We start from the raw sequence: 25,917 nt of genomic DNA on the forward strand, positions 1-25,917 counted from the left end.
GTTACTCAGAGATGAAGAAGCTTGCACAGGATAGAGTAGCATAGAGAGCTGCATCAAACCAGCCTCGGGACTGAAGACAACAACAACAACAGGCCATGAAACCAGTCTCTGGACTCAAGACCACAACAACAACAACAACAACAGGCCATCATGTGTGATACCCATATATCGTTCACCCATTATGTGAGAATAAGACCACTTAGTGATTTGCATCAAACTTTACACATAATTTTATACCTGTATGAAACTTTAACTGGCATCCCCCCACATTATGGTAAAAAGAAAAAAAGTTTATTACGTAATACATTATTGCTGGCCATTTTCGCATCAGGCATGATGTTTTCATTTATTACTTCTTTACTACTAACTATATCTGCAACACATTTTGCAGGTAGTGTTCACGTATACCACTGAATGTATGTGCAAAATTATGATATTCTATGACACATAGCACAGGATATATTATATCATAAACAGTGAGAGGCAGGATATATTATGTCATAAACAGTGAGAGGCATGAAAAATTGCCACATCATGCATGACATTTAGGTTTATTATTACTAACTTGCTGAACCAGTTTTGGTGAAATTTGGTAAGGGGATAGCTTGAACCATGAGGAAGAACATAGGCTTCTTTAAAAATTGTGTAGTACAAGATACTGATTTGAAGAATAATATGTGAAGTAGGGAAAATATTTACTTTGAAAAAGATATTAACTCTTTGAGTTTTGAATTTCATCATAAGTGTGATGTGTGCTATGTGATACAATTCAAAGCAAGGAATACAATGCATCTACAATCTTCATTGTGTTTAATCTATACTCCCACACTATTTGTTGCATAATGTACATGTTGCATAATATATAGCCACTACGTGCACTATCCAGTACTTGAAAATAAGAGCGCTTAGTGACTTGCACCAAACTTAACACACAATTTCAAACCTGTACAAAAAATTTTATCACTTAAAACCCCCACAGAATGATGAAAGGAAAAAAGTGTATCGCTTACTACAGTTTCACTGTGTGTGCAGTAAAACTGTCACATCAGGCATTATGTTTTAATTCATTACTACTAGCTATATTCATGACACATTTTACAGACAGTGTTCACATATAGGACTGAATATATGTGCAAAATTGTATCACCGGACGGCACATAGTTCACGAGATATGATGTAATAAATACTGAGATGTGCGAAAAACTGCTGCATCATGGTATGGCATTTGAATTTATTACTTCTTTGATAGTAACTCTATTAGCAATGCATATAGCACACAATATCAACATATGCCACTCAAGGTACCTACAAAATTATATCATTGTACATTACAGAGAGAGGAAGAAGAGGAGATTGACTAATAGAATTGAAATTAATGCATACCTGGGTAACGCCGGATAGTGAGCTTGTATAAAATAAAAGTGGTAACAACTTTCATAGAAATATATAAGCTGTCATTCTTCTCCGAATCATCTGTGAATGAAACTTCACTTGACATGCATAATAATCACAATTTATCACAGACATAACAGTAATTTTCAGGGAGCAGCTGTGAATGAAAAGTTAGTTGTTTTGTAGCAGGTGACAAAAGGGGGAGAGGAGGGTATAGAAGTTGCAGTAAAGTGCAAAGAAGAAACTTGGCTAAGCTGTGAGACACTAATATACAGGTTAAGACAGATTTCTCAAGAAGAGGCATGTTTTATATTACGTTGCCACTTTACGGATGATTTGTATTGCTTGTAGCATCTTCAGACACCTGTATTTCTTTCTTTTTCTTCCTTCCCTCCATGAAAGAAAATCTGTTTCTAAAACTTAAGATGTCATTATTTTTAGTCTTTATGCTGGAAATCAGTTGTTGGAGAAGAACATAAAAAATATTAGCTCACTGAAAAGTGATGACTCTTCCAGTTATTACAGTATTTCATAAGGAGAGGCCCCAGTGATACAATCGACTTTTTGCAACCACGTATATGGTGGTGTAGGTTAAGAACCCAGGTATCACTCTCCCTCTAGAGCATTAAATTAGCACAATGTCTGCAACTGCCACCGTAACATATCTTATTTCCCCATTGGGTGCAAAATCATTAGTGGATTTGAAATTACCAATCCTAGATCAGTTTTTGGTTTATTTTTTTGCATTTTCCTATTGCATTAGTTTTGTGAGTGGGCGGCATTTAAAATTTCCGACAATGCAAATGCAACAACCAGCAATGTTATGACAAAAGAATGGAGGAATTTGATGATGAATTTGTGTGAGTATAGAAAGGTAGCTTTTATGGTTCATCCATTGGGTAAGAACAATTTGTGTTTCAGATGTTTGTATGATGATTTCCACCCAAAAAACTGTTCATCTCACAATAAAAAATAGATTTTTGTGGCTGCTGCACAATCAATATGAATACTAGTAACTATTTTGTTGTTGTTGTGGTTGTTGTTTGTTGCTTGATTGGTACTTTTAAATGATTACATATTGCGTTATATATTATATATAAAAAGAATTAAACCACATGGACAAAGATTCCATATCAAAAAAGTATGGCAGGAAGACAATATAAGAACAAATAAGAAGTTAATACAATGGTTAAACTGACTTAGCAAAGGATTAGAAAATTTAAAAACCTTACATTAGAAGCAAATAACTGTAGAAAAATAAAAATTTAAAAAAATAAATATTGTGGGATTATAACAGGATTCAAACACGCCATTTATCAATTTTATGTAATACATAGTTTAGTGTCCCCACCAGTGGACATGGCTATGAATGTAGATGAGCTGGTGTGGTTATTGTGGTGGAATAGTTCAAAAAACAGCCATGTGGGGGTGCTTACTATGTGTGGTGTGACAGAACCACTGACTGTAATGTTTATCTGTGGGTGACAGTAAGCCGTCAAAAGGGGGTTCTGACATTGATCACTGCGACCATGTGCTGTTTCCGTGTGCTCAGTCATAAACCACCTGTGCCTGCCATGTGTTGTGTTTATCCCGATGCACATCTCTATGCGTTTCAGACTTTCTGGTTCCCCATAGTGGACCCACATGTCAAGTTTGCATTTTTTCTTGTGGAGCTCTGTCCTCTGGCTTGTTATCAAGGAACCTTTGGCCCATAGAGTACCTTGTGTTGACAGTGCTTTTAGCAGTGTTGTCACACCTGTGCAGATGCTAAAGTGGCGACAAAGAACATTAGTACATGAGTGATGCTCCTATTTTTTGCCCCCTTTCAAAGTGCTAATTCTGGGCCACCATGGACTCAGCATTTCTGCAGTGCTGGCAGGAACAGTTGCACCTACAGAAAGAGCTTCAGCAGCATCATCATCATGAGCAAACTGCAGGGGTTGCTAAACCAGAAAGTGGGTGCCATATGCTGGTTTCAATGAGTCTACAGAAAGATGGGAAAATTACCTACGTCAGTTCTTGCTGCACTGCCAGGCAAGGTGTATTGTTGGTCCAGTTGACAAATGCAACTTGTTTATGTCCAGCAGTGTGAGATTGTATGAAATTGCACAAAATTTGAAGCACTCCACTGAGTCTGATTAACTCCCTTCGATGAACTTTGTCAGATGCTTATGTTGTAGTTTGGACATCAAACCCATATTATGATGGCACGGTTGCTGTTTCACGAGGAGCCAAGCACCCTGGCAGTCGTATGTGGCTTGAAACGCTGATGCAGGTTCTCTCATGCAAGTGTGGTTTTGAGTATCCCATATGTGCTACCTCATAGGTCCAAACTAGGGTGTTGACCTTGTCTGATCCTTCTGTAGCCGACGTTGCTCAGATCGTAGAATTACATGAACGTACAGTGGTGGCAAGGGACATCCTTTCTGACAATTGGTAGATGGTGCAATTAGATGTATGTGGTAAACAGCCCCCGGTGCACCGTATGGCTACTCAGGCAGCCTCCCATACTTCAGGTCACCATGTTTTGACACCATTGATGATTCTGGCACAGTGACATTGCAATGCTATTCGTCGCCTGTGTTGAGCTCTGCTTATCTGCATAGCTCTTGGCATCGTAATCCCTGCCTGTGGCATCTTTTGAGTCTTCAGCTTACTCTCCTTCCACTAGAAGGGTGAACCAGCAATCCTGCTCCTGTTGTCTCTTCGTACGTATTTGACATGATTGCCTGCATATGGAGGCTGTGTGTGGGGTATGCCATCAGGAGGGTCATTTAGCAACTGTTTGTGACAGTTAGCAAGCTGTGGGTTGGTCCTTGGATGCCCCTTTGTTTTCACTGGACTCTGGAGCTATTGCTAGCACCCCACATGGATCACCCCAGCACATTTTACTGATGTTGGATGTGGGTAGGCATCTGGTTGAATTTTGAATACACAGCAGTGACAGTCAGCCTCATTAATGTACAAGGAGAGGTCCCCAGGGGTGGGATAGACTTTTTGAAACTATCAATATTGTGGTGTAGGTTAGGGTCCCATTCTCATCCTGCAGCCATGCACCCTGGGGAGCCCCATTTCCAAGTGACTGACAAAAAAATTGTAATTTTTCATTATGTTCTACACTCTTAGTACTGACTGTAATACTGACGTTCAATGGTACCTTAGCGTAGTGGCTAGCGTACAAGACTGATGTGCAAAAGGTTAAGGGTTCAAGTATTGTCAGCTACTTTAATATTTTCATTTTTAAATAGTTACTGAAATGGCTTTGATCATTATTTTTATTTGGTTGATTATTTTAAGTATAAATTTTAAAAATTTCTGATCCTTTGTTCCATCATTTTAATTATCTTATTAACTTTTTCATTTAATCTTATTTTTTCTTCCTGTCATTCTATTTCTATTTGCAAGCTTTGTGCTTGCAATTTAATTAGTTTTATTTATCTATCAGAATATTTAGACATTTGAAAATGCTTATCTGTTGGTTAAAAAAAAAAGACAAAATAATCTATATGTATCGGCTGTTGAATGGTGTCCAAAATGTACTTTTCATTACATACAAAATGTACATAGTTTGGATGGCAATCAGCATAGAAACATTTGATACACAAATTCATTTTGCACTATGGACAAATGAAGCAGATGAAGGAGATGAAGGCCTAAACGAAAGAAGGTACTATAAATAAATGCACAAAATTAGGAATAGCAATAATGAATGCAATAACATAGACAAAAATATAAGTTAGCCAAATGGAACAAATTAAGACAAAATTAATACAAAAAATTGTTAAAATTACATGCACAAAGATTCCAAATCAAAACGGAATGATAGGAAGAAAAAATAAGAGAAAATGAAAAAACTTTTGTCGTCATTAAAATGTGATGACATAGGATTAGAAATTTTAAAAAATTGCATTTAAACCAATTCATTGAATAAAAATAATGACCAAAGTCATCTCAAAAAACTATTTAAAATTAATATAAATTGGGGCATCTGATTTGATTTGAACCCCCAGCCTTCCGCATGTCGATCTCGTAGACTAACCTCTGTGCTACAATATCAGTAGTTGTATCATTGTCAAATTTAAGGCTCTTGCACATCATGCAAAATAACAACATTTTTTTCATCGATTATTTGCAAAGGAGGGCCTACCAGGGTGAATGGTTGCAGTGTGAGATACCTGGGGCCCTAACCTACGTTACCGTATAGATGGTTTCAAAAAGCCCATTCCAATGCTGTGGACCTCTCCTTGACACGTACAAGCTCTGGGGCTGCCCAGTGCTGCAACGGCTGCTACGTCAAGTTGTGTCTTATTGTAAACAGTGTTATTCCTTTGCAGGAGCAATTGTCCATTCCTGCACTTAATAATAATGTAAAATGGCTACTTACGTTCTTAGTGATAAATTCCCCATTGGCGTAAATATTTTTGTGTTAGAAGCTATTTCTGCAGTTGGCTTTTTGATAGTTCTTGAAGACCATTCAGTGCCTCAGTCAGTCACTTTTCAGGGTTGATTGAAAATTCCTTGAGCCAGGCAGAGAATTTCAAGGCACTCATTTCCCTCGCATCATCAGTAGTATCTAAATGTTGTTGCCTCCACCCATTCCGTTCTCCATACACAACAAGGTAAAGGTCGAGTTGCAGTGTTGGCAGAATCAGACTCTCATTTCTCCTATTTTGGTGATTCAGAAGCCCCGCAGCACGGTACACCTATATTGTGATTTTAAGCAGACAAAAAGTGCACCAAGTGGCGTGGATTTGTACCCAATTCAATGGGTGGAGGAGCTGTTGATGAAGTTGTCAGGTTTCAGAATTTCTTACACATCTCCAGTTGCCATTGGATACAGCTTCTAAGGTTTTTTGGTACTCACCTTTGGACTATATCAGTTAATTGCTTGCCTTTTGGAATTGCATCTGCACCGGGAATTTATAAATTATATTTGGAGCAGTTGATTCAAGGCATTCCTTGTTGCGTAATTTACATTGATGACATCTGGGTTATGGGCTCTACCTGCGAGGAGCATTTACGAAACCTACAGATGGTTTTCCAACACCTTCTTGGGAATGGCCTTCATTGCAAGCTGGAAATGTGCAGTCTTTTCTTCCCAGAGGTGCATTTTTAGGGACATGTGCAGAGTGGAGATGTTCTTGTCCCTGCGGATGAACACAACAAAGCATTGTCAACTTGCCAGTGTCCAAGAACATGAAAAAACTCCAGTCCTTTTTGGGCAAGATTTTGTGTTATGTTAAGTTTGTTCCCCAGGCCACCCTCCTAAGCAGCTTTGGTGAAAAGGCATTGAGTTTGTTTGGTCTGTGTATTGTCAACAGGCCCTGTCTTTCTTCTTTTAAGCCTGGTAACGCTTTAACCATGGACTGTGAAACTTCGCAGTATGGCATTGGTGCAGTTCTGTCCCACCAGAACCTGGATGCCACTAAGCAGCCCATTACTAATGCATCCAAGATACTTTCCATGGTGCATCATGATTATTCACAGGTGCAAAGGAAGCACTGGCTATTGTTTCAGAATTAAAATGTTTCATGTTTTCTTTTGTGGAGCAAGGTTCCTCTTCATCACTGACCACAAGCCGCTGGTTTCCTAATGTGGCCCTCATACCAAGCTTCCAGATAGGCCTGTAAACCAACTGCAGAGGTAGGCCTTTACACCAACTGCAGAGGTAGGCCTTCTTTCTCAGTAATCATTGATGTGATATTCGTTACTGCTGATGAGCTTTCATGGTGGAGCCCGATCCAGACTTCAATCGACAGGGGGCTCTTGTGTTACATTGGATGCTACCTTGCAGCAAACCTTGTAAGATTTTCCTTTGACAGTCCAAGAAGTTCCAACCGCCACAGCCGCTGACCCGCTTTTCCAGAAAACTGGTTTAGCTGTCCAAGGGGGTTGGCTGGACTGCGACTCTTTGGGTGCAGATCCAACATGGGATACGTTTTGTCTCCTATGTGATCAATTCTACATTTTCCATTGGGTGTCCTCATGCTGGCCACAGAAGAGCAGTGATTGTCCCTCTAGCATTGCGCCGTTCCATACTCCAGTTGCTGCATGCATTGCATCGGTGTACGACCTTAGTGTGACATTGTGTCTACTGGTTGGCATTCAATCACAACATCAAACATTTAATGTGAGCATGCACTGTTGTGCTAATTTTCCTGTTGGCTGGTCCTAAAGCACCCTTGTGACATGGTACACATTGATGTTACTGGTCCATTTCTGGTCAGCTTGGGTTTGTTAGTGGTCGATGCTTTGTCAAATTATTTCCCCTTACATAGTCAAGCTGTTCTCAACATCATCAGCTGTCACTCTTCACACACTGTCAGTCAGTTTTGCCACTGAAGGATTCTCCAGGACCTTCGTGTCCAATAATGGTCAGCAATTTGTGTCACTGGAGTTTGAAGACTTTTGCATTTGTATTGGATTCAGCATCTGACTACTGCCATATTTCACCCAGCTTCTAAATTTGATATGGAGCACTTTGTGCATACATTCAAGACACAAATGAAGAAGTCCATGCCTGCTTCTTCTCATGACAATACATTGTCGTGCTTTCTGGGTACATAGCAGGTGATGCTGATGAGTTGGTGCAGTCTGGCACAACATTTGCGTGGGCACCAGCTACAGGATCCCCTAGGAGGATTTGTTGCATCCTGAGTCACATGCCGCAGACCACTGTAACCTGCCACATTTTCCCCATGGGGCAGCCGTTTGGTCCTGGTCTTTCGGCCAGCGGACCCTGTTTAAAAAGGTTTGTAGGATAATGAAAAGCATTATTGATATTGGGTGTCTTAATTTAATAAAATTAATATTCATTACATTTGATAGTGATATAATTATTATTTTAATCATTTCAGGGGTTAGTTTATTTAAAATATCGGTTTTGGGGACCGATGATGGAAGCTTTTCCACCTCTGAAGTTTTAAAAGCGGGGGCTAGACTTATTTCTGGTTTACAAGACCGGTGTTTTTTTTTTTAAACTATTAAAACTAATGTTTATATTCTCTGTCTTTACCTCTTTGTTAGTTTATTTTGCTGGTGTTTATGTTTTTTCTTCTAAATGTAAACATTAATTAATTAATTAATTAGGGTTGGCTATTGTGTGTTGTGGTGGGCAGAACAGGTCGGCAGCATTTGTGGCAGATGTTGGTCATAAGCAGCTGAGATGCCATGTAAATCAGTTGTACCTGCACCCTGTTGGATCATCACCTCTGTGGTCTTCCAGGTGGCAGGGTTGGCCATGACACTGTTCTAGGTGTGGGCTCCCCCTTGCAGTGGTGTGCTTCGTTGTTGCCACCCCTTTTGTTCTCTGTGCCATCCTGCTTTTGCCTGCAGCCTCAGACCCCAGCAAGGCTCACTCCTGTGCATCCTGATGTGGAGCTTATGGACTTTGACTCCTCCTCCTCCTCCTCTCAGATGGATATGGTCTCGCCTCTGCCGCTGCCAATGGGCTGACTATTGCCTATGCCTCCGCACCCTTCCACCCCTTTAGCAGAGCTGGCATTGTCTCCTTTCTTGTCCAGTCTGCTGCCAGGGTCTCTGGCACTCTCTCTGGTTCCGTACTGGAGGTCATGGCCTAAGCTTGTCCATTTTTGGTCCTGTATGGTCTTTTCAGGGAGAAGGGATGTAGTATCCTCATCATCGGACATCACAGTAGAGAGAGATGAGCTGTCATGAGCTGTTTCTAGCGGCGGAATAGTATGGGCAGACCTGCTGATGGAAGTGTTTACCTTTGGGTGACAGTAAGCAGTGGTTCGCAGATCTAATGCACCACTGCAGATCTGAGCTTGTGCCTTGTGACTTGTGCCTTGTGCTGTTCCCTTATCCCTGTGGTGCATGAATTTCACTGCAGTGGACAACTTTTAATGGCCAATTATCTGGCATTTTCAATCAGTCAAGAGGCTGAAAATGCATGCAGGACATAACGCCAGTGGGGAGTGCCCACTACAGTGTACTTTGTGCATTTGCAGCCTCAGGACTGATTGAAAGTGCCAAAGAAACGACCATTAACAGCTGTCCACTGTAGTGGTTGCTATGCGCCACAGGGTTATGCTCAGTCATCACTCACCTATGCCTGCCATGTGTTGTGTTTATACCTGTGGTTGTGAACTCTCTGCTTCTCCATACATTGACCCACATGGTGGTTTTTCATTTCCTCTTGCTGAGTTTTGTTTGTCAGCTTCTTGTCAAGCCACTGCCAGCCAATACAGTACCTTGTACCAGAAGTATTGTGTAGTGGCATAGTCATGCAAACTCAGATACTAAACATAGTATAATGAATTACACAGAAACTATGAGGTGTAGCACTAGCACATGGATAAATTAATCACAAAGTTCTGTTCTGCCTGTTTAGCATTTAGAAGTATCCTTTACTTTGTTATCCTTCAAATGGAATTGCTAGCATTTATTCACTCAACACTGTCCTATGGCTTAATCTTCTGGAGCATGATGAAAATTTCATTATGATGGAGGACTGAAATTCAATAGCTGGAAAGGAAGAGAAATAAAAATAACAGCGGAACCTGCACTAGGGAAAAGGAATGAAAGGAGATGCCAGCTCATTAGAATTTTGTACAGAACTCGGTTTAATCATTGCAGACCTTTGGTTTAAGGATCATGAAAGAAGGTTGTATACATGGTAAAGAAATGATATGCATTGTGTGTAAAATACTTTTATTCAAATTTACAACTGATTTCATGTCAACTGAAGATGCATCCGCTGGTGATCTGTAGAAAAATTAATAAAGAAAAGAAATTTTTACAAAGAATTCATGACAATGGTCTGACAATATAAAAAGATACTGAAAAGTATTATCATACAGAAATACTTGAAAAGCACTCACAGAGGTTCAGTTTAACAACTCATTGCAGGAAGGTAACTACCTTAGAACCACTCCCCATCATTCATACCTAGTTATAAACATGTAGCATGTGAAAGGCAGTAATCTGCATTTACGATGAAGGGGATAGCGTAGAACGCATAGAAATAAAACCTGAATAAAGGCCATGTGGAACAGAGTTGTAAACTAGTAATGCACCTAGACAATTCCAGTCATGAACCCAACAAATGAGAAGAGTCTTACCGTGCCATAAGCAGGAAGATGGTTGGGTGACAGCAGGCAAGACAGTATTGAACACTCTAGAATGTGGAAAATGTTGACAGGTGGCATCAGAGGCAACAAAAATAAAACCGTCGCTGTAGAAAGCGTAAAGGGTGGGGACATGGGGCAGCTGAATATATGTTAAACTACTTAAAAAGTATGTAAGACGGTTTAGAAAAGATAAGATTGAGTCCAATTAAAATTCCATGTGTGTGTCTGCTTCGCAAATAAATATAATACAGTATTAGTGGAAAATCACATAAGGCTAATCTGGGAAGCTAAAAACCTGTGATATTAACAAAGTGGACTATAGGAGGAATTTCTACCTGCTTAGACTGTTAAAATTAGCTAAAAGACCCTCGTGTTGCAAATCTGTGCACACGTTTAGGATGGAATCAGGAAATCTTTTTAGAGCATGGTAAATTTCAATCTCTTCTAAAACATCAAGGGTATTACCTTTACTTTTGAAATGTAGTACGTGCATACTCTTTCAAATGTGACCAGTGTTGCACAAATGCGCGCTTAGTACTGCATTTGAACTAGAATCATTGATGTGCTCCTCCTGCCTGACCTATATATTTAGCATTATAATCTCACAAATGATCCTGTATATCCATTATTACTTAAAGTTATCTCGTATTGCTGTCTCTCATTTTCTTCTGTAGGGAGACTGCAATACAAAATTACTTTAAGTAAGGTTTATAGCTTCTCAAATTAGCCTTTTGCATTTTTCCACTAATATTGTATTGTATTAGTGAAGAAGAATATTTGTATTACCGTGTGGGCTTTATTAATAGTTTACGTTTTAATCGTCCACTTTCATTTCTTTTATAAATGTGGCTCATTCTTTTCTACACTGTGTTACGTATTTTCTAAGTAGTGTAGCACATGTTCAGCCACCCTCCACCCTTCTCACCTTCTATAACGACATTTTTGTTTCTGTCACCTCTGATGCCACCTGTAAACATCTTCTGCATTACAGAGCTATCAATACTGCCTTGCCTGCCGCCACCCAACCCCCTTCCTGTTTGTGGCCTGGTAAGGCTGTTCCTTTTTATTGGGTTCATACCTTGAAATTGTCTAGGTGAGTTACTAGTCTACAGCTTTGTTTGTTCCATAAGTTCTACGCTATCCCCTTCATTTTAAATATGGGCTACTGCCTTTAGCACGCTATTTTTTATAACTTGACATGAATGGTGGGGACTGTCCCTAAGTCTGTTACATTTTGGCTATGAGTTGTTAAATAGAATCTCTGTGAGCACTTTTCAGGTATTGCTATACAATACTATTTTTCAGTATCCCTTTATTCTTCAGACCATTGTGTGTAAAAAAAATTTATTTATTAATTTTTGTACAGATCACCGGAGGATGCATCTTCAATTGACATGAAACTGATTGTGACTATGAATAAAAGTATTTGACAGTCAGTGCAGATCACTTCATTCAGTATGTGGAAATTTGGCTCTGGTTGCTGGAGACACTGAAAGGTTTCTAATTGATTATGTAATGATAAGGCAGAGATTTTGAAATCAGATTTTAATCTGCAAAATATTTGCAAGAGCGGATATAGATTCTGACCATAATTTATTGGTAATGAACCACAGGTTAAAACTGAAAAAAGTAGATTCTGATCATAATTTATTGGTTATGATCTGCAGATTAAAACTGAAAAAAAAAAAGAAATTAAGAAGATGGAAACTGGATAAACTGAAAGAACAAGAGATTGTTGAGAGTTTCATAGGAAACAGTAAGTACCTATTGACTGAAACAGGGGAAAGGAATACAAAAGGAGATGGAGGGGTAACTTGGCAAATGAAATAATGAAGGCAATAGAGGATCGGCATCGACAATAAAGCATTGGATAATACATGAGATATTGTAGTTTTGGTGACAGGAGAAAATTAAGCTGGCGAAGAGAAGGCAGACTTGTAAAAATGCGATTGGCAGGAAGTGGAAAATGGCAAATCAGAAATGGCTAACAGAAGAAATGAAAAACTGTAGAACCATGTATGACTGTGGGAAAGATATATTCCACATATAGGAAAGATAAGCAACCTTTGGAGAAAATTTGAAAGAGTGCACCTGGTGTAGACAACATTCCTTCAGAATTACTAAGAGCCTTCGGAAAACAAAGCACAAAAAAACTATTTCACCTGGTATGCAAGATATATGAAACAGGTGAAATAACGTCAGACTTCAAGCACAATGTTATAATTCAAATTCCCTAGAAGAAAACTCAGTAGGCATGAATATTACTAAACAATAATTCTAATAATTCATCATTGCAAAATACAGACATGATTACAGATGTGAGGAAAGATCAGTTTGAGTCCCAAATAAATGTATGAGAACATGGGCCTACACCAACACTAGAATTTTAATGCGTTGACTGAGATGCACTCTTAGAAATTCTGAATTCATTCATATAAAATACTGAGAGCAAATTGATATTTACAACTTGTACAGAAACCAAAGTGCAGTTATAAGAGTTAAAATGCACAGAAGAGAGTGCAGTAGTTATTCAGGTTGTCTATTGAACAAGCAGTAAAGGAAACCAAGGAGAAATTTGGAAAGTGAATCAAAGTTCAGGAAGAAAAAAATGCAAACTTTGAGGCTTGACCTTCCCTGCAAGGAGGTTGCGGGGCATATTCCGCACCCATACCTTTCCTCTCTCTGCTGCAGCCAGGTGGCATTGGGTGATGGCATGCGTACGCTTCCAGCATCCCCTGCATAAAGTGCCAGGTTATATTGTGTGTACAGTAGATCAGGAAACAAGATACTGAAATTAGTAGACCGAGTGCTGTAGAATTAGAAGGGATATAAAGTGAAGATTGGCAGTAACAAGGAAAGCTTTCAAGAAAAGAGAAATATGTTAACACTGAATATCTATTTAGGTGTTAGGAAGTCTTTTTCTGAACGTATTTGTGTGTATTTGCCGTGCAGGGAAGTGTGAAGGCAGTAAGCCTATAGACAAAACTAGAATAGAAGGTTTTGAAGTGTCATGTTCCACAAGAATTCTGAAGATTTGTTTGATAGGTTGGATAACTAATGAAGAAGTACTGCATCAAATTAAAGAGAAAAGAGAGGTGTGTCACAACTTTACTAAAAGGAAGGACTGGTTGACAGGATATATCATGATTAAGGTGGCTGTAGTCCTTGGATAAGTTAAACAAGAAGCTTGAAGCATCAAGGAATAGTCAATTCAGTAATGGAGGGAAATGTGTTGGGGTTAAAAATTGTAGAGGAAGACAAAGACTTGAATACTGTTAGCAAGTTCAAATGGATGTAGGTTGCAGTACTTAAACAGGGATGAAATGGCTCTCACAGGATAAGAGCTACTGCTGGTACTTTTGTAGAGTATACCAACAAGAAGTTATGACTAGTATTAATGTATTAACAGAATTTACTTCCCTGAATCTGAATGTTTTGATAAAATGTTAGAGGAGTGGCTAATGAAGTAATCCTGCTTTTTGTTTTTTAATATTCAGTTTCCTGCCTGATGTTCAGTGCCAACCTATTATAGAATTTTGCACCAGAGAGAATGATTTATAATCTGCATGGATGTTATTTTTATTTCTGTTACTGCACTTATGAATTGCAGAGTTCATGCTAAATTAATTATTGTTGTTAACCACAAATACCATTACAGAGAATGTGCATAGGTACGAATAAGTGTAAGAATCCCTCAACTGCATGTAGGGACACTTTTAATGCCTTTCACGTTGATAGCAACATTTACCGGCATATCAAAATAAACAGGCATCCTGTGGGTATGGCCCATATGGTCTAGTAAATATTTCTGCTTCTTAATTTGATTCTATGACGCTGATCCAATTATTATTTCGCCAAATGCTGCAGGAAGTCAGTGATATTGCGTTGTGCTGTGTTGTAATGTAAGTCAAGCCCTCTTTGTCATCCTCATGCACAATTCTTTGAACTCTGCAGTACATGCAGTAGAAAAATTCCTCTTTATACCCAGTGCTTTTCAAGTAATCAGAAAACCATTGCATTTCTGTCACACCGTGTTGAACAACCTGCTGCTTCAATTAATGAAACCTTCCCTGTTTGAGATTGTAATGGTACTTGAATTACGCAACCATTACGGCACTTCACCTGAACCTCTCGATACAAATAATATTCTACTGTTTTTCTGTTTACTACTTAACAGATTTCTGAGACAACATTCAGATTTGATTTCATTTGTGATACATCAATATGTTTATATTGCAATGATATTATTCTTATGTGTATTCTTTCTTTTGTCACTATGATCTTTGAAGTACTTGTAACTCTGATTTTTGGGCGCGTAAGCGATAGTTAGTTAGTTGTTAACTTGTTAGAGATTCGGACCTTGAAAACTTCAAGTCTTGGACGTCATGTTGGAAAGACGCTCAACGTAGTCAGCTTATAAAATGTGAACTTTAACAGTGACTGTGAGGAAGATGTTACCAAGTATGTTTTGTATTGTGAGGTGATGTCTAGTGTGTCGTGTGATTTGCAATAAAAGTAATTAAAACGAAGTGTAACTTAATTTCGGAGTGCTGATTATTTTTTTACATCACCATTGTCCAGCAAAAGTGTAATCTTCAAGGATGGTTTGTGAAGCGCATCTACATAACTTATGGATATAGCAGAATAAAACCTAGGCCTATTTGCATCCGAGCTTGGAATCATAATCACCTAGATTTTCAACGATTGAGCCATGATAATACGAGACCAGCGTGGGAAACACAAAAAGATGAGTGCCTAGTTTTTTCATTATTACATGAAATGACTATTAACTGTGCTCTAATGACACCTGCCACATAATATGACTGTTGTTGCCCGAAAATGCAGTATTTAGCAGCGTGAGCAACACCACAATCGTTATTAAAATTTTGACCTTTGTTGTGGTAGGGTTGTTAGAAGCTCTCTCAAAATTTATAGTGTGTAGAAGCAGCATTCTTTCATTTATTCTTCATTTGATGCCCCTACAAATATTTGCTTCTATGAAAAGACATTTTCTTCTTGCTCCACAGTTGTTTGTGGCTTCTGCTTAAAATTAGCATTGTATTGTGTGCGTGAACTGATTGTGAACCATGAAATTGTATATACAGATTTCTCAAGAGAGTCATGGCTGTAATTTGCATCCCTTATCAGTTGCTACAATTTACATTTTGCACAATTCTGATAATAAAAGCAAACAGTAGCAGAACACTTTGTCCTCTTGCCTCCCTGCAACAGAATCATCAGAAATCATACCACGTTGGGTTAACAGTGAACTTCACTTTTTGTTGGTAACCTTGAAAATAAACATTGCTGTAGAAGAGTAGAAACATTAGCACCATTTTTAAGCTTGTTTTTCATTTGTTGTGCCTTAATTCAAGTGTTCTGTGTGAACATATTTCTGTTATCATTAATTTGCCTCATGTAGAAATGAATATTATTACTTGTCCATTTGCAGAATCAGTTCAATTTCGATTACAATTCGGTGCCGGCAAAGTACAGTTTAAGTGTGGTAGATGCTCATAAAAAGCAAAGTACACTGGATACATTCCCACTGGTGCCAACATGATGAAATTTGCTTCCTGCTTGTGATTCCCCTCCACACACGTGTCCTTGTGTCCAGCCAAGTAGATGATACACTTCCCGCTCTCACCCTTCTGAGTTCTTAAAGTTAAATCTGCGTGTGATCTCATTTGCCAAAGCTTTATCTGCAAATGTAAGTCAGTCCCTACAATAAGCTATTGCACAATGTAAAAACATTGAGTGCAGCAACAGCAATTTAATTCTCAAATGTAAGATGACCCGGTATTTTTTTTTTTTAATGACAAATTTGGAGAGAACCTTGTCTTATATTTAAACAATAGAAAATCTGGAATGGGATAATGATTATATTATGAAAATATGTGAAGATTGTAACTATTCTCGAAAGAACAGATACCATTGATGACCGTGCAGCTTCTCTAGAATAAATGATAATTAATTGAAACCCTCAGCTGCCGACAGGTGTTGTTGAAGTACCTCGATGGGGACAGCTGAAAATGTGAGCCCTGACCGGGACGCAAACCCGGGATCTCCTGCTTACATGGCAGATGCTCTATCCATCTGCGCCACTGAGAACACAGATGAATAGCGTGACTACAGGGACTTATCCCTTGCACACTTCCCGTGAGAACCACAGTCCCAACTGTCCACAATCTACATACATAATGTACCTAACAGATATTTGCCCATCCACTCATCATCAAAGGTATCTGTTCTTTCGAGAACAGTTACTATCTTCATATATAGTTAAAGGCTACCTGGCCATTGATCTTCGTCTGTGTGAATGCGCACAGGTTGCCCGAACTCATACGAGAATAGTCACCTTAGTGGGTGCGAGTAATGAGTGGATGGGCAAATATCTATTAGATACATTACGTATGTAGATGTTGGACAGCTGTAAATGTCTCTGACTCATTGTAAATGCTTCTATTTGTCCATCATGGTCAGATAAACTATTAATTTAGAAATAAACTATTAATTTATAAACAAATTATCAATCACTGTTGCACTATTTTTGTCCCTGTTGAGGGCCCCTCGGTGCCCTTGATCAGAATTATTAGATATGAAATCAGTAGTGAAATCTCCTCATACAATCACTTCTCAGCTGTTTCTGCTAGCCTTTTTAGTAGTCTCTCTACGTTGAGGACCTGTAGATTGTCAGAACTGTCGTCTTGTATGTTTCCAAATAGCCTCTACTTTTATAATGCACCAGAATATTTGGGCTAATGGTTGTAATTTCTATTTAACATAAATGTTTGTGTTTGAAAGGTGTTACTTTGTCATTATATTGGCAGCTGATAGTATTCTGTCTAAAGTTGCAAAATTATTTATTACAGAGCATTAAATAAAATATGAGTCAAGTAGAACAAAAGGCACAGCAGTAGCATGTTTTAAAATAGCTGTTGTTTTCCTAATAAACATATAGCTGTGTAAAGTAATCTACAAGTAATTCCCATAGTTATCACTGTATATTGATTAGCGTGTCACAAAATTGTTGTATGCTTTACAGAGGTAGTCTACAGTAGCTGCTTCTGCTTGTTAACTTATAACATCATTCACCCCTCATTTATTAAGGCTTTCCATCATTACAGGATTTAATTTATTTTAGTTTTAGTTAGTTAAATATTTCATGGGTCACATGGTGTAATATAATGTAATAACTTGGAACAAGTCAAATTACAGAATGTTACCTAATTAGTAATGAAATAAGATGCATGCTGTCCACTTACAGATTAGGTCCACATAACAGAAAACTGTATTTCATTTAATAACAAAAGTAAACATGTAACACTTCCTTGTTAAATCTACTGAATGTTTCTAAACAAAAAATTCTTCTATGGAATAGAATGAGTTACCCTGAATGAACTTTTTCAGCTTACTTTCAAATTTAGCTTTGCCATCTGTCAGGCATTTAATATCATTTGGCAAATGATGAAATATTGTGGTAACATTTTTATTTACACCTTTTAATGAAGGTATTTTTGTCTTCTCGTATTGTAACATGGATGTTGTTATTCCTTCTGAACAAACTGAATTATATACAACAAATTTCATAGGAGATAATATTTACTGTTGTGCTGTAGTTAAAATAACATAACTCCCTTAAGAATTTATACAAAAAGTGTGAACACAATATGTTGATTCTTGTGCAATGAAAACTTTCTTTTGAAAGTTGAGTTACTGCAGAATACATTTCCAAGCAATGTAACATTGCTGAGTAAAAGTGGCTAAACAGAGTTATTTAAGAAACTGTAAAATCTTTTTTTTTTCTTCCCCCTCCCCCCCCCCCCCCCCCCCTTTCGATTTATAATTTCATCAGTATGTACACCTAAATCTTTTTAAATCCTGCCTTCTTTACCTACCTCAAATCATATGTCAAATTTGTCACAGCTGTTGTGCCCTTGATGTCCAAAATTGAATATACTGTTTTCTTAAAATTAAGAGAGAGACGGGGGTCATTTGTAGAAGAGCAATTAATAGTTATTTTATACACATTATTTACAATTTTCTGTATTGGGATTGATTATGGTACATGTCATTCAAAAAAGAACTAAATTATTTGACTGTTTTATATGCATTTTGACACTATATTTCCTCTTAAAAGTGAAATGTACTTTTAACAATATGTACATGATCTAGGAATTTACAACACAGACACTTTAGTACTAAACTTCAGTTAAAAAGGACTTGACTTGTTGAGCTCTTCTGCCATGCTGTAAGTGGAATCACAACAATTACAGTTGTATAAACTATTGCCCCCCCCCTCCCCCACACACACACACACACACACACACACACACACACACACACACACACACACACACTCAAAGGACGGACAGCAGCCTTTTCAATAGTTGCAGGGACAACAGCCTGGATGATTGGCTGATCTGGCCTTGTAACATTAACCAAAATGGCCTTGCTGTGCTGGAACTGAGAACAGCTGAAAGCAAGGGGAAACTACAGCCATAAATTTTCCCAGGGGCATGCAGCTTTATTGTATGATTAAATGATGATGGCATCCTCTTGAGTGAAATATTCTGGAGATAAAATAGTCCCCCATTTGAATCTCCAGGCAGGGACCACTCATGAGGAAGTCATTATCCAGAGAAAGAAAACTGGCATTCTATGAATTGGAGCATGGAACATCAGGTCCTGTAATTGAGCAGGTACGTTAGAAAATTTAAAACGGGGAATGGATAGGTTAAAGTTAGATTTAGTGGGAATTAGTGAAGTTTGGTAGAAGGAGGAACAAGATTTCTGGCTAGGTGACTACAGGGTTATAAACACAAAATCAAATAGGGGTAATACTGGAGTAGATTTAATAATGAATAAAAAAAATAGGAGCACAGGTAAGCTACTACGAACAGCATTATTGTAGCCAAGATAGACACAAAGCCCATGCCTACCACAGTATTACAATATTGTATGCCAAGTAGCTCTGCAGAGGATGAAGAGATTGAAGAAATGTATGATGCGATAAAAGAAATTATTCCGATAGGAAAGGGAGATAAAGATTTAATAGTCGTGGGGGACTGGAATTTGATAGTAGGAAAAGGAAGAGAAGGAAAACTAGTAGGTGAATATGGACTGGGGGAAAGAAGTGAAAGAGGAAGCTGCCTGGTTGAATTTTGCACAGAGCATAATTTAATCAGAGCTTACCCTTGGTTTAAGAATCATGAAAGAAGGTAGTATACGTGTAAGAGGCCTGGAGACACTGGAAGGTTTCAGATGGATTATATAATGGTAAGACAGAGATTCAGGAACCAGGTTTTAAACTGAAGACATTTCCAGACCACAATTTATTGGTTATGAAATGTAGATTAAAACTGAAGAAACTGCAAAAAGGTAGGAATTTAAGGAGATGGGACCTAGATATACTGAAAGAACCAGAGGTTGTCATGAGTTTCAGAGAGAGTATTACAGAACAACTGACAAGAACGAGAGACGGAACAACTGACAAGAACGAGAGAAAGAAATGCAGTAGAAGAAGAGTGGATAGCTTTGAGAGATGAAATAGCAAAGGCAGCAGAGGATCAAGTAGGTAAAAAGATGAGAGCTAGTAGAGATCCTTGGGTAACAGAAGATATATTGAATTTAATTGATGAAAGGAGAAAATATAACAATACAGTAAGTAAAGCAGGTGAAAAGGAATACAAACGTCTCAAAAATGAGGTCGACAGGAAGTGGAAAATGGCTAATCAGGTATGGCTACAGGACAAACGTAAGGATGTATCGAGGCATATATCATAGGGGTGACATACATACTGACACTGGACTCGCATTCGGAAGGACGACGGTTCAATCCCGCGTCCGGCCATCCTGATTTAGGTTTTCCGTGATTTCCCTAAATCACTCCAGGCAAATGCCGGGATGGTTCCTCTGAAAGGGCACGGCCGACTTCCTTCCCCATCCTTCCCTAATCCGATGAGACCGATGACCACGCTGTCTGGTCTCCTTCCCCAAAAACCAACCAACCAACCATACATACTGCCTGCAGCAAAATTAAAGAGATCGTTAGAGAAAAGAGAACCACCTGTATGAATATCAAGAGCTCAGATGGAAAACGTGTTCTAAGCAAAGAAGGGAACGTAAGGATGTATCGAGGCATATATCATAGGGGTGACATACATACTGCCTGCAGCAAAATTAAAGAGATCGTTAGAGAAAAGAGAACCACCTGTATGAATATCAAGAGCTCAGATGGAAAACGTGTTCTAAGCAAAGAATGGAAGGAGTATATAGAGGGTCTATACATGGGCGATGTACTTGAGGACAATATAATGGAAATGAAAGAGGTTGTAGATGAAGATGAAATGGGAGATATGATACTGCGTGAAGAATTTGGCAGAGAACTGAAAGACCCAAGTCAAAACAAGGCCCTGGGTATATACAACATTCGATTAGAACTACTGATAGCCTTGGGAGAGTCATCCATGACAAATTTCTACCATCTGGTGAGCAAGATATATGAGACAGGCGAAATACTGTGAGACTTTAAGAAGAATATAATAATTTCAGTTCCAAAGAAAGCAGGTGTTGACAGGTGTGAAAATTGCCAAACTGTCAGTTAAATTGGTCATGGCTGCAAAATACTAACACGAATTCTTTACAGACAAATGGAAAAACAGATAGAAGCTGACCTCAGGGAACATCAGTTTGGATTCTGTAGAAATGTAGGAACATGGGAGGCAATACTGACCCTGTGACTTACCTTAGAAGATAGGTTAAGGAAAGGCGAACCTACTTTACACTTAGAGAAAGCTTTTGACAATGTTGACTGGAATACTGTCTTTCAAATTCTCAGGGAGTGAAAAGCTATTTACAATTTGTGCAGAAACTGGATGGCAGTTATGAGAACTGAGGGGCATGAAAGGGAGGCAGTGATTGAGAAAGGAGTGAGACACGGTTGTAGCCTAACCGTGATACTATTCAATCTGAACATTGAGTAAGCAGTAAAGGAAACAAAAGAAAAATTTGGAGTAGGAATTAAAATCCATGGAGAAGAAATAAAAACTTTGAGGTTTCCCAATGACATTTTAGTTCTGTCAGAGAAAGCAAAGGACCTGGTTGAGCACTTGAACGGAATGGACAGTTTCTTGAAAGGAGGATATAAGATGAACATCAACAAAAGCAAAACGAGGCTAATGGAAAGTAGTCAAACTAAATCAGGTGATGCTGAGCGAATTGGATTAGGAAATGAGACACTTAAAGTAGTAAAGGAGTTTTGCTGTTTAGGGAGCAAAATAACTGATGGTGGTCAAAGTAGAGAGGATATAAAATGTAGACTGGCTATGGCAAGGAAAGCATTGATGAAGAAGAGGAATTTGTTAACATCGAGTAAACATTTAAGTGTCAGGAAGTCGTTTCTGAAAGTATTTGTATGGATTGTGCCATGTATGGAAGTGAACATGGACAATAAATAGTTTAGACAAAAAAAGAGAATAGAAGTTTTTGAAATGTGGTGCTACAGAAGAATGCTGAAGATTAGGTGGGTAGATCACACAACTAATGAGGAGGTACTGAATAGAATTGAGAAGAGAAATTTGTGGCACTACTTGACTAGAAGAAGTGATCGGTTGGTATGACACATTCTGAGGTATCACGGGGTCACCAGTTTAATATTGGAAGGAAGCACGGAGGTTAAAAATCTTAGAGGGAGACCAAGAGCTGAATACACTAAGCAGATTCAGAAGGATGTAGTTTGCAGTAGTAACTCAGGGGTGAAGAAGCTTGCACAGGATAGAGTAGTGTGGAGAGCTGCATCGAACCAGTCTCTGGACTGAAGACAACAGCAACAAACTATTGTTGAAATGTATACAAAATTAAGCCTAAAATAAAAAAAAAATTGTGAATTTTCAAAACTTTGAGTACAATATTAAGTTTTGCAAAAGGACAACAAATATCTGATGCAAGCAAAATTTTGCAGAAAGTTAGCTTTCTATACAAATTGTAAACAATTTCATTTTTAAACAATTATGTCCAAATAACATTAAATTTTGTACTAATTACAAAATAATTTCAACTACATTATTGTCACAAGATCTCATGGAAGAGTTTTAAAGTTTAGTTTCACAGTTTTAATCTGCCAGGAAGTTTCATATCAGCGCACACTCCGCTGCAGAGTGAAAATCTCATTCTGGAAACATCCCCCAGGCTGTGGCTAAGCCATGTCTCCGCAATATCCTTTCTTTCAGGAGTGCTAGTTCTGCATGGTTCGCAGAAGAGCTTCTGTAAAGTTTGGAAGGTAGGAGACAGGATACTGGCAGAAGTAAAGCTGTGAGTACCGGGCGTGAGTCGTGCTTCGGTAGCTCAGATGGTAGAGCACTTGCCCGCGAAAGGCAAAGGTCCCGAGTTCGAGTCTCGGTCGGGCACACAGTTTTAATCTGCCAGGAAGTTTCATATCAGCGCACACTCCGCTGCAGAGTGAAAATCTCATTCTGGAAACATCCCCCAGGCTGTGGCTAAGCCATGTCTCCGCAATATCCTTTCTTTCAGGAGTGCTAGTTCTGCATGGTTCGGAGAAGAGCTTCTGTAAAGTTTGGAAGGTAGGAGACAGGATACTGGCAGAAGTAAAGCTTTGAGTACCGGGCGTGAGTCGTGCTTCGGTAGCTCAGATGGTAGAGCACTTGCCCGCGAAAGGCAAAGGTCCCGAGTTCGAGTCACGGTCGGGCACACAGTTTTAATCTGCCAGGAAGTTTCATATCAGCGCACACTCCGCTGCAGAGTGAAAATCTCATTCTGGAAACATCCCCCAGGCTGTGGCTAAGCCATGTCTCCGCAATATCCTTTCTTTCAGGAGTGCTAGTTCTGCATGGTTCGCAGAAGAGCTTCTGTAAAGTTTGGAAGGTAGGAGACAGGATACTGGCAGAAGTAAAGCTGTGAGTACCGGGCGTGAGTCGTGCTTCGGTAGCTCAGATGGTAGAGCACTTGCCCGCGAAAGGCAAAGGTCCCGAGTTCGAGTCTCGGTCGGGCACACAGTTTTAATCTGCCAGGAAGTTTCATATCAGCGCACACTCCGCTGCAGAGTGAAAATCTCATTCTGGAAACATCCCCCAGGCTGTGGCTAAGCCATGTCTCCGCAATATCCTTTCTTTCAGGAGTGCTAGTTCTGCATGGTTCGCAGAAGAGCTTCTGTAAAGTTTGGAAGGTAGGAGACAGGATACTGGCAGAAGTAAAGCTGTGAGTACCGGGCGTGAGTCGTGCTTCGGTAGCTCAGATGGTAGAGCACTTGCCCGCGAAAGGCAAAGGTCCCGAGTTCGAGTCTCGGTCGGGCACACAGTTTTAATCTGCCAGGAAGTTTCATATCAGCGCACACTCCGCTGCAGAGTGAAAATCTCATTCTGATACTTACACGTCTACCATTGATGAAGTATGAAGTACACCTTTCTGAATTCTTTTTATTGAGTATAGAATGAGGCATCTTTCCTATACTGTTAATTCCATAAAAGTCCAATTTTACAACAAAATTTTGGAATTTACATTGTCAGATGCCTTGGATAAATCGCAAAAAGAAGTCTTAGTGCTGTGTTTTTATTTAATCCTTATAAAATCCTGTGAGTGAATGTAAAGATAAGATCTGAGTGGAGCAACCCCTCTGACCTCCAAATTGTGATATGCTAAGTTTATTATTATTATGAAGATGGAACACTGTTTTAGGGTACATCACCCCTTCAAAAAAATTGAAAGTGATGTCAGCAGTGAAACGGCTCAGTCATTATTAACATCATTCCTGTCATCTTTCTTATAAATGGGCGTAACAGTCGCATATTTTAATCTTTCTGAAAAAATTGATTTGATTTGGTGACACATGACATATTTCAAAGAGGCTAGTAGTTATTAAATGACAACTCTTTGAAATTTTATTGGAAATGCCACAGACAATGTATCAGTTTTGTATTTTTGAGAATTTTTTTACTTTTTTCATTTCACGTGGAGATGTGGCTGAGAGTGCGTTCTCAACATACTGCCATGATTTTTCTTCTGAGCTTCTTGGCCTTATTGTCTCAATATAATTTAAGAAGTGGCAATTAATAATACCTACTATCTGTGAACATTAATTAATAAGCTTTCCATTCAAATCAACAGAGATTTTATCTTATGTTGTGAGCTATTCTTCTGTTCTTTTTTACCATATTTCATACAGATTTAATTCCATTATCGGAATGATTAAATGTGCGCATAATGTGCATACTTCTAGATTTTTTAATAACTTTTCTTAAGAAGATGGTTTAGTTTTTGTAGTATGCACATAAATCAGGATCTTCACTTGTTCTTGTTAGCATTTGCATTTACATTTTCCATTTCCCATCACTAATCCATGTTTTTTGCACGGCTTCTTAAGTCTTTTCTAATTAGTTCATAGAACACAGTGTGTGAAAAAATTAGTGAATGATGATTATCATTATTCGTGATCTGTAAAAAATTGTTTCAGAATATTGTCAAGATTTATGAATACCCCTTATTTTCTTCTATTGATAGACAAGTTTAAAAATGCCATTTGTTAAAAGTTTGGTTGTAAGTGAACCAATTTACATTAAGTGTGAAATAATTCTTGGCTCGATTCAAGAATATTTATTTTTTACTATTTTTAAATATGTAAATGCAAAAGAAAGTGAAATATGGGTATTATGTTATTGTAGTGATTTGGGTTGTTTTAATAAAAGCTTTTTTTTATAATCAGTCACTCTTTCTTGAAAAGATTTTATGGACAGTGATTAAGAGTACTTGCTATACCTGAACTATGATACTTGCTTATCTAGTTATCACTTTTACTGTTTTCTAACTTGTATTAAATGTGAGTTGTTGGAGGAAGGAAAAATTTTTGCTTTGTAGTTATCTGTATACATGCCAACAGTATACATGTAAATGTGTATGAAGTGGCTTTAACAGTGTCCTCCTTCTCTTTATTTGCAGGTCGTATACATTCGGGAATGAGTGTAGTGAAGAGGATAGGACTTGTAGAGACAGATAAAAATGACAGGCCAGTGGATGATGTAAAAATAACCAGAGGTGTTGTAAGATCACATTGATCTTGCTTAACTGAGTGATTGTATCACCCTATTTTGTAAAATAAATGTTTTATGAAACTCAATCTTTGAACTATGATAATTTACTGTTATAATAAATATACAAGTAGTTACATGAATAATGAAGAAATTATGTGCGTGTAGTGGAGAAAGGATAAATAGGTTTCACTGGAAGTGCAGTGCATATGGAGATCCATTTCATTACCTAGCGAAATATATTTCATACTTGATAACAAGTATACTGCAACATCATAAGTGATACAAAGCAAATTACTGCTGCTCAAGAGCATCTGGAGTTGCAGAGCAAGCTTGCCACATTTATCATAGAACACATTCATAATCTTACACTTCATTTAAATCAGTCAGACTTG

At 38.4% G+C, this 25,917-nt stretch overlaps 1 protein-coding gene across 1 annotated transcript in view; it reads left to right on the forward strand.

The window, feature by feature from the left end:
- Positions 1–25,611, forward strand: part of LOC126481455 (peptidyl-prolyl cis-trans isomerase-like 1) — a 95,659-nt gene extending 70,048 nt beyond the window's left edge. The window contains exon 5 of the mRNA XM_050105225.1: positions 25,434–25,611. Within this exon, the coding sequence (XP_049961182.1) occupies positions 25,434–25,549 (116 nt within the window). The 3' untranslated portion in view covers positions 25,550–25,611. The remainder of the gene's footprint in view (positions 1–25,433) is intronic.
- Positions 25,612–25,917: the final 306 nt, after the last annotated feature.

The sequence above is a fragment of the Schistocerca serialis genome, chromosome 5 (assembly GCF_023864345.2).
Source record: "Schistocerca serialis cubense isolate TAMUIC-IGC-003099 chromosome 5, iqSchSeri2.2, whole genome shotgun sequence".
NCBI classification, from domain to species: domain Eukaryota; kingdom Metazoa; phylum Arthropoda; class Insecta; order Orthoptera; family Acrididae; genus Schistocerca; species Schistocerca serialis.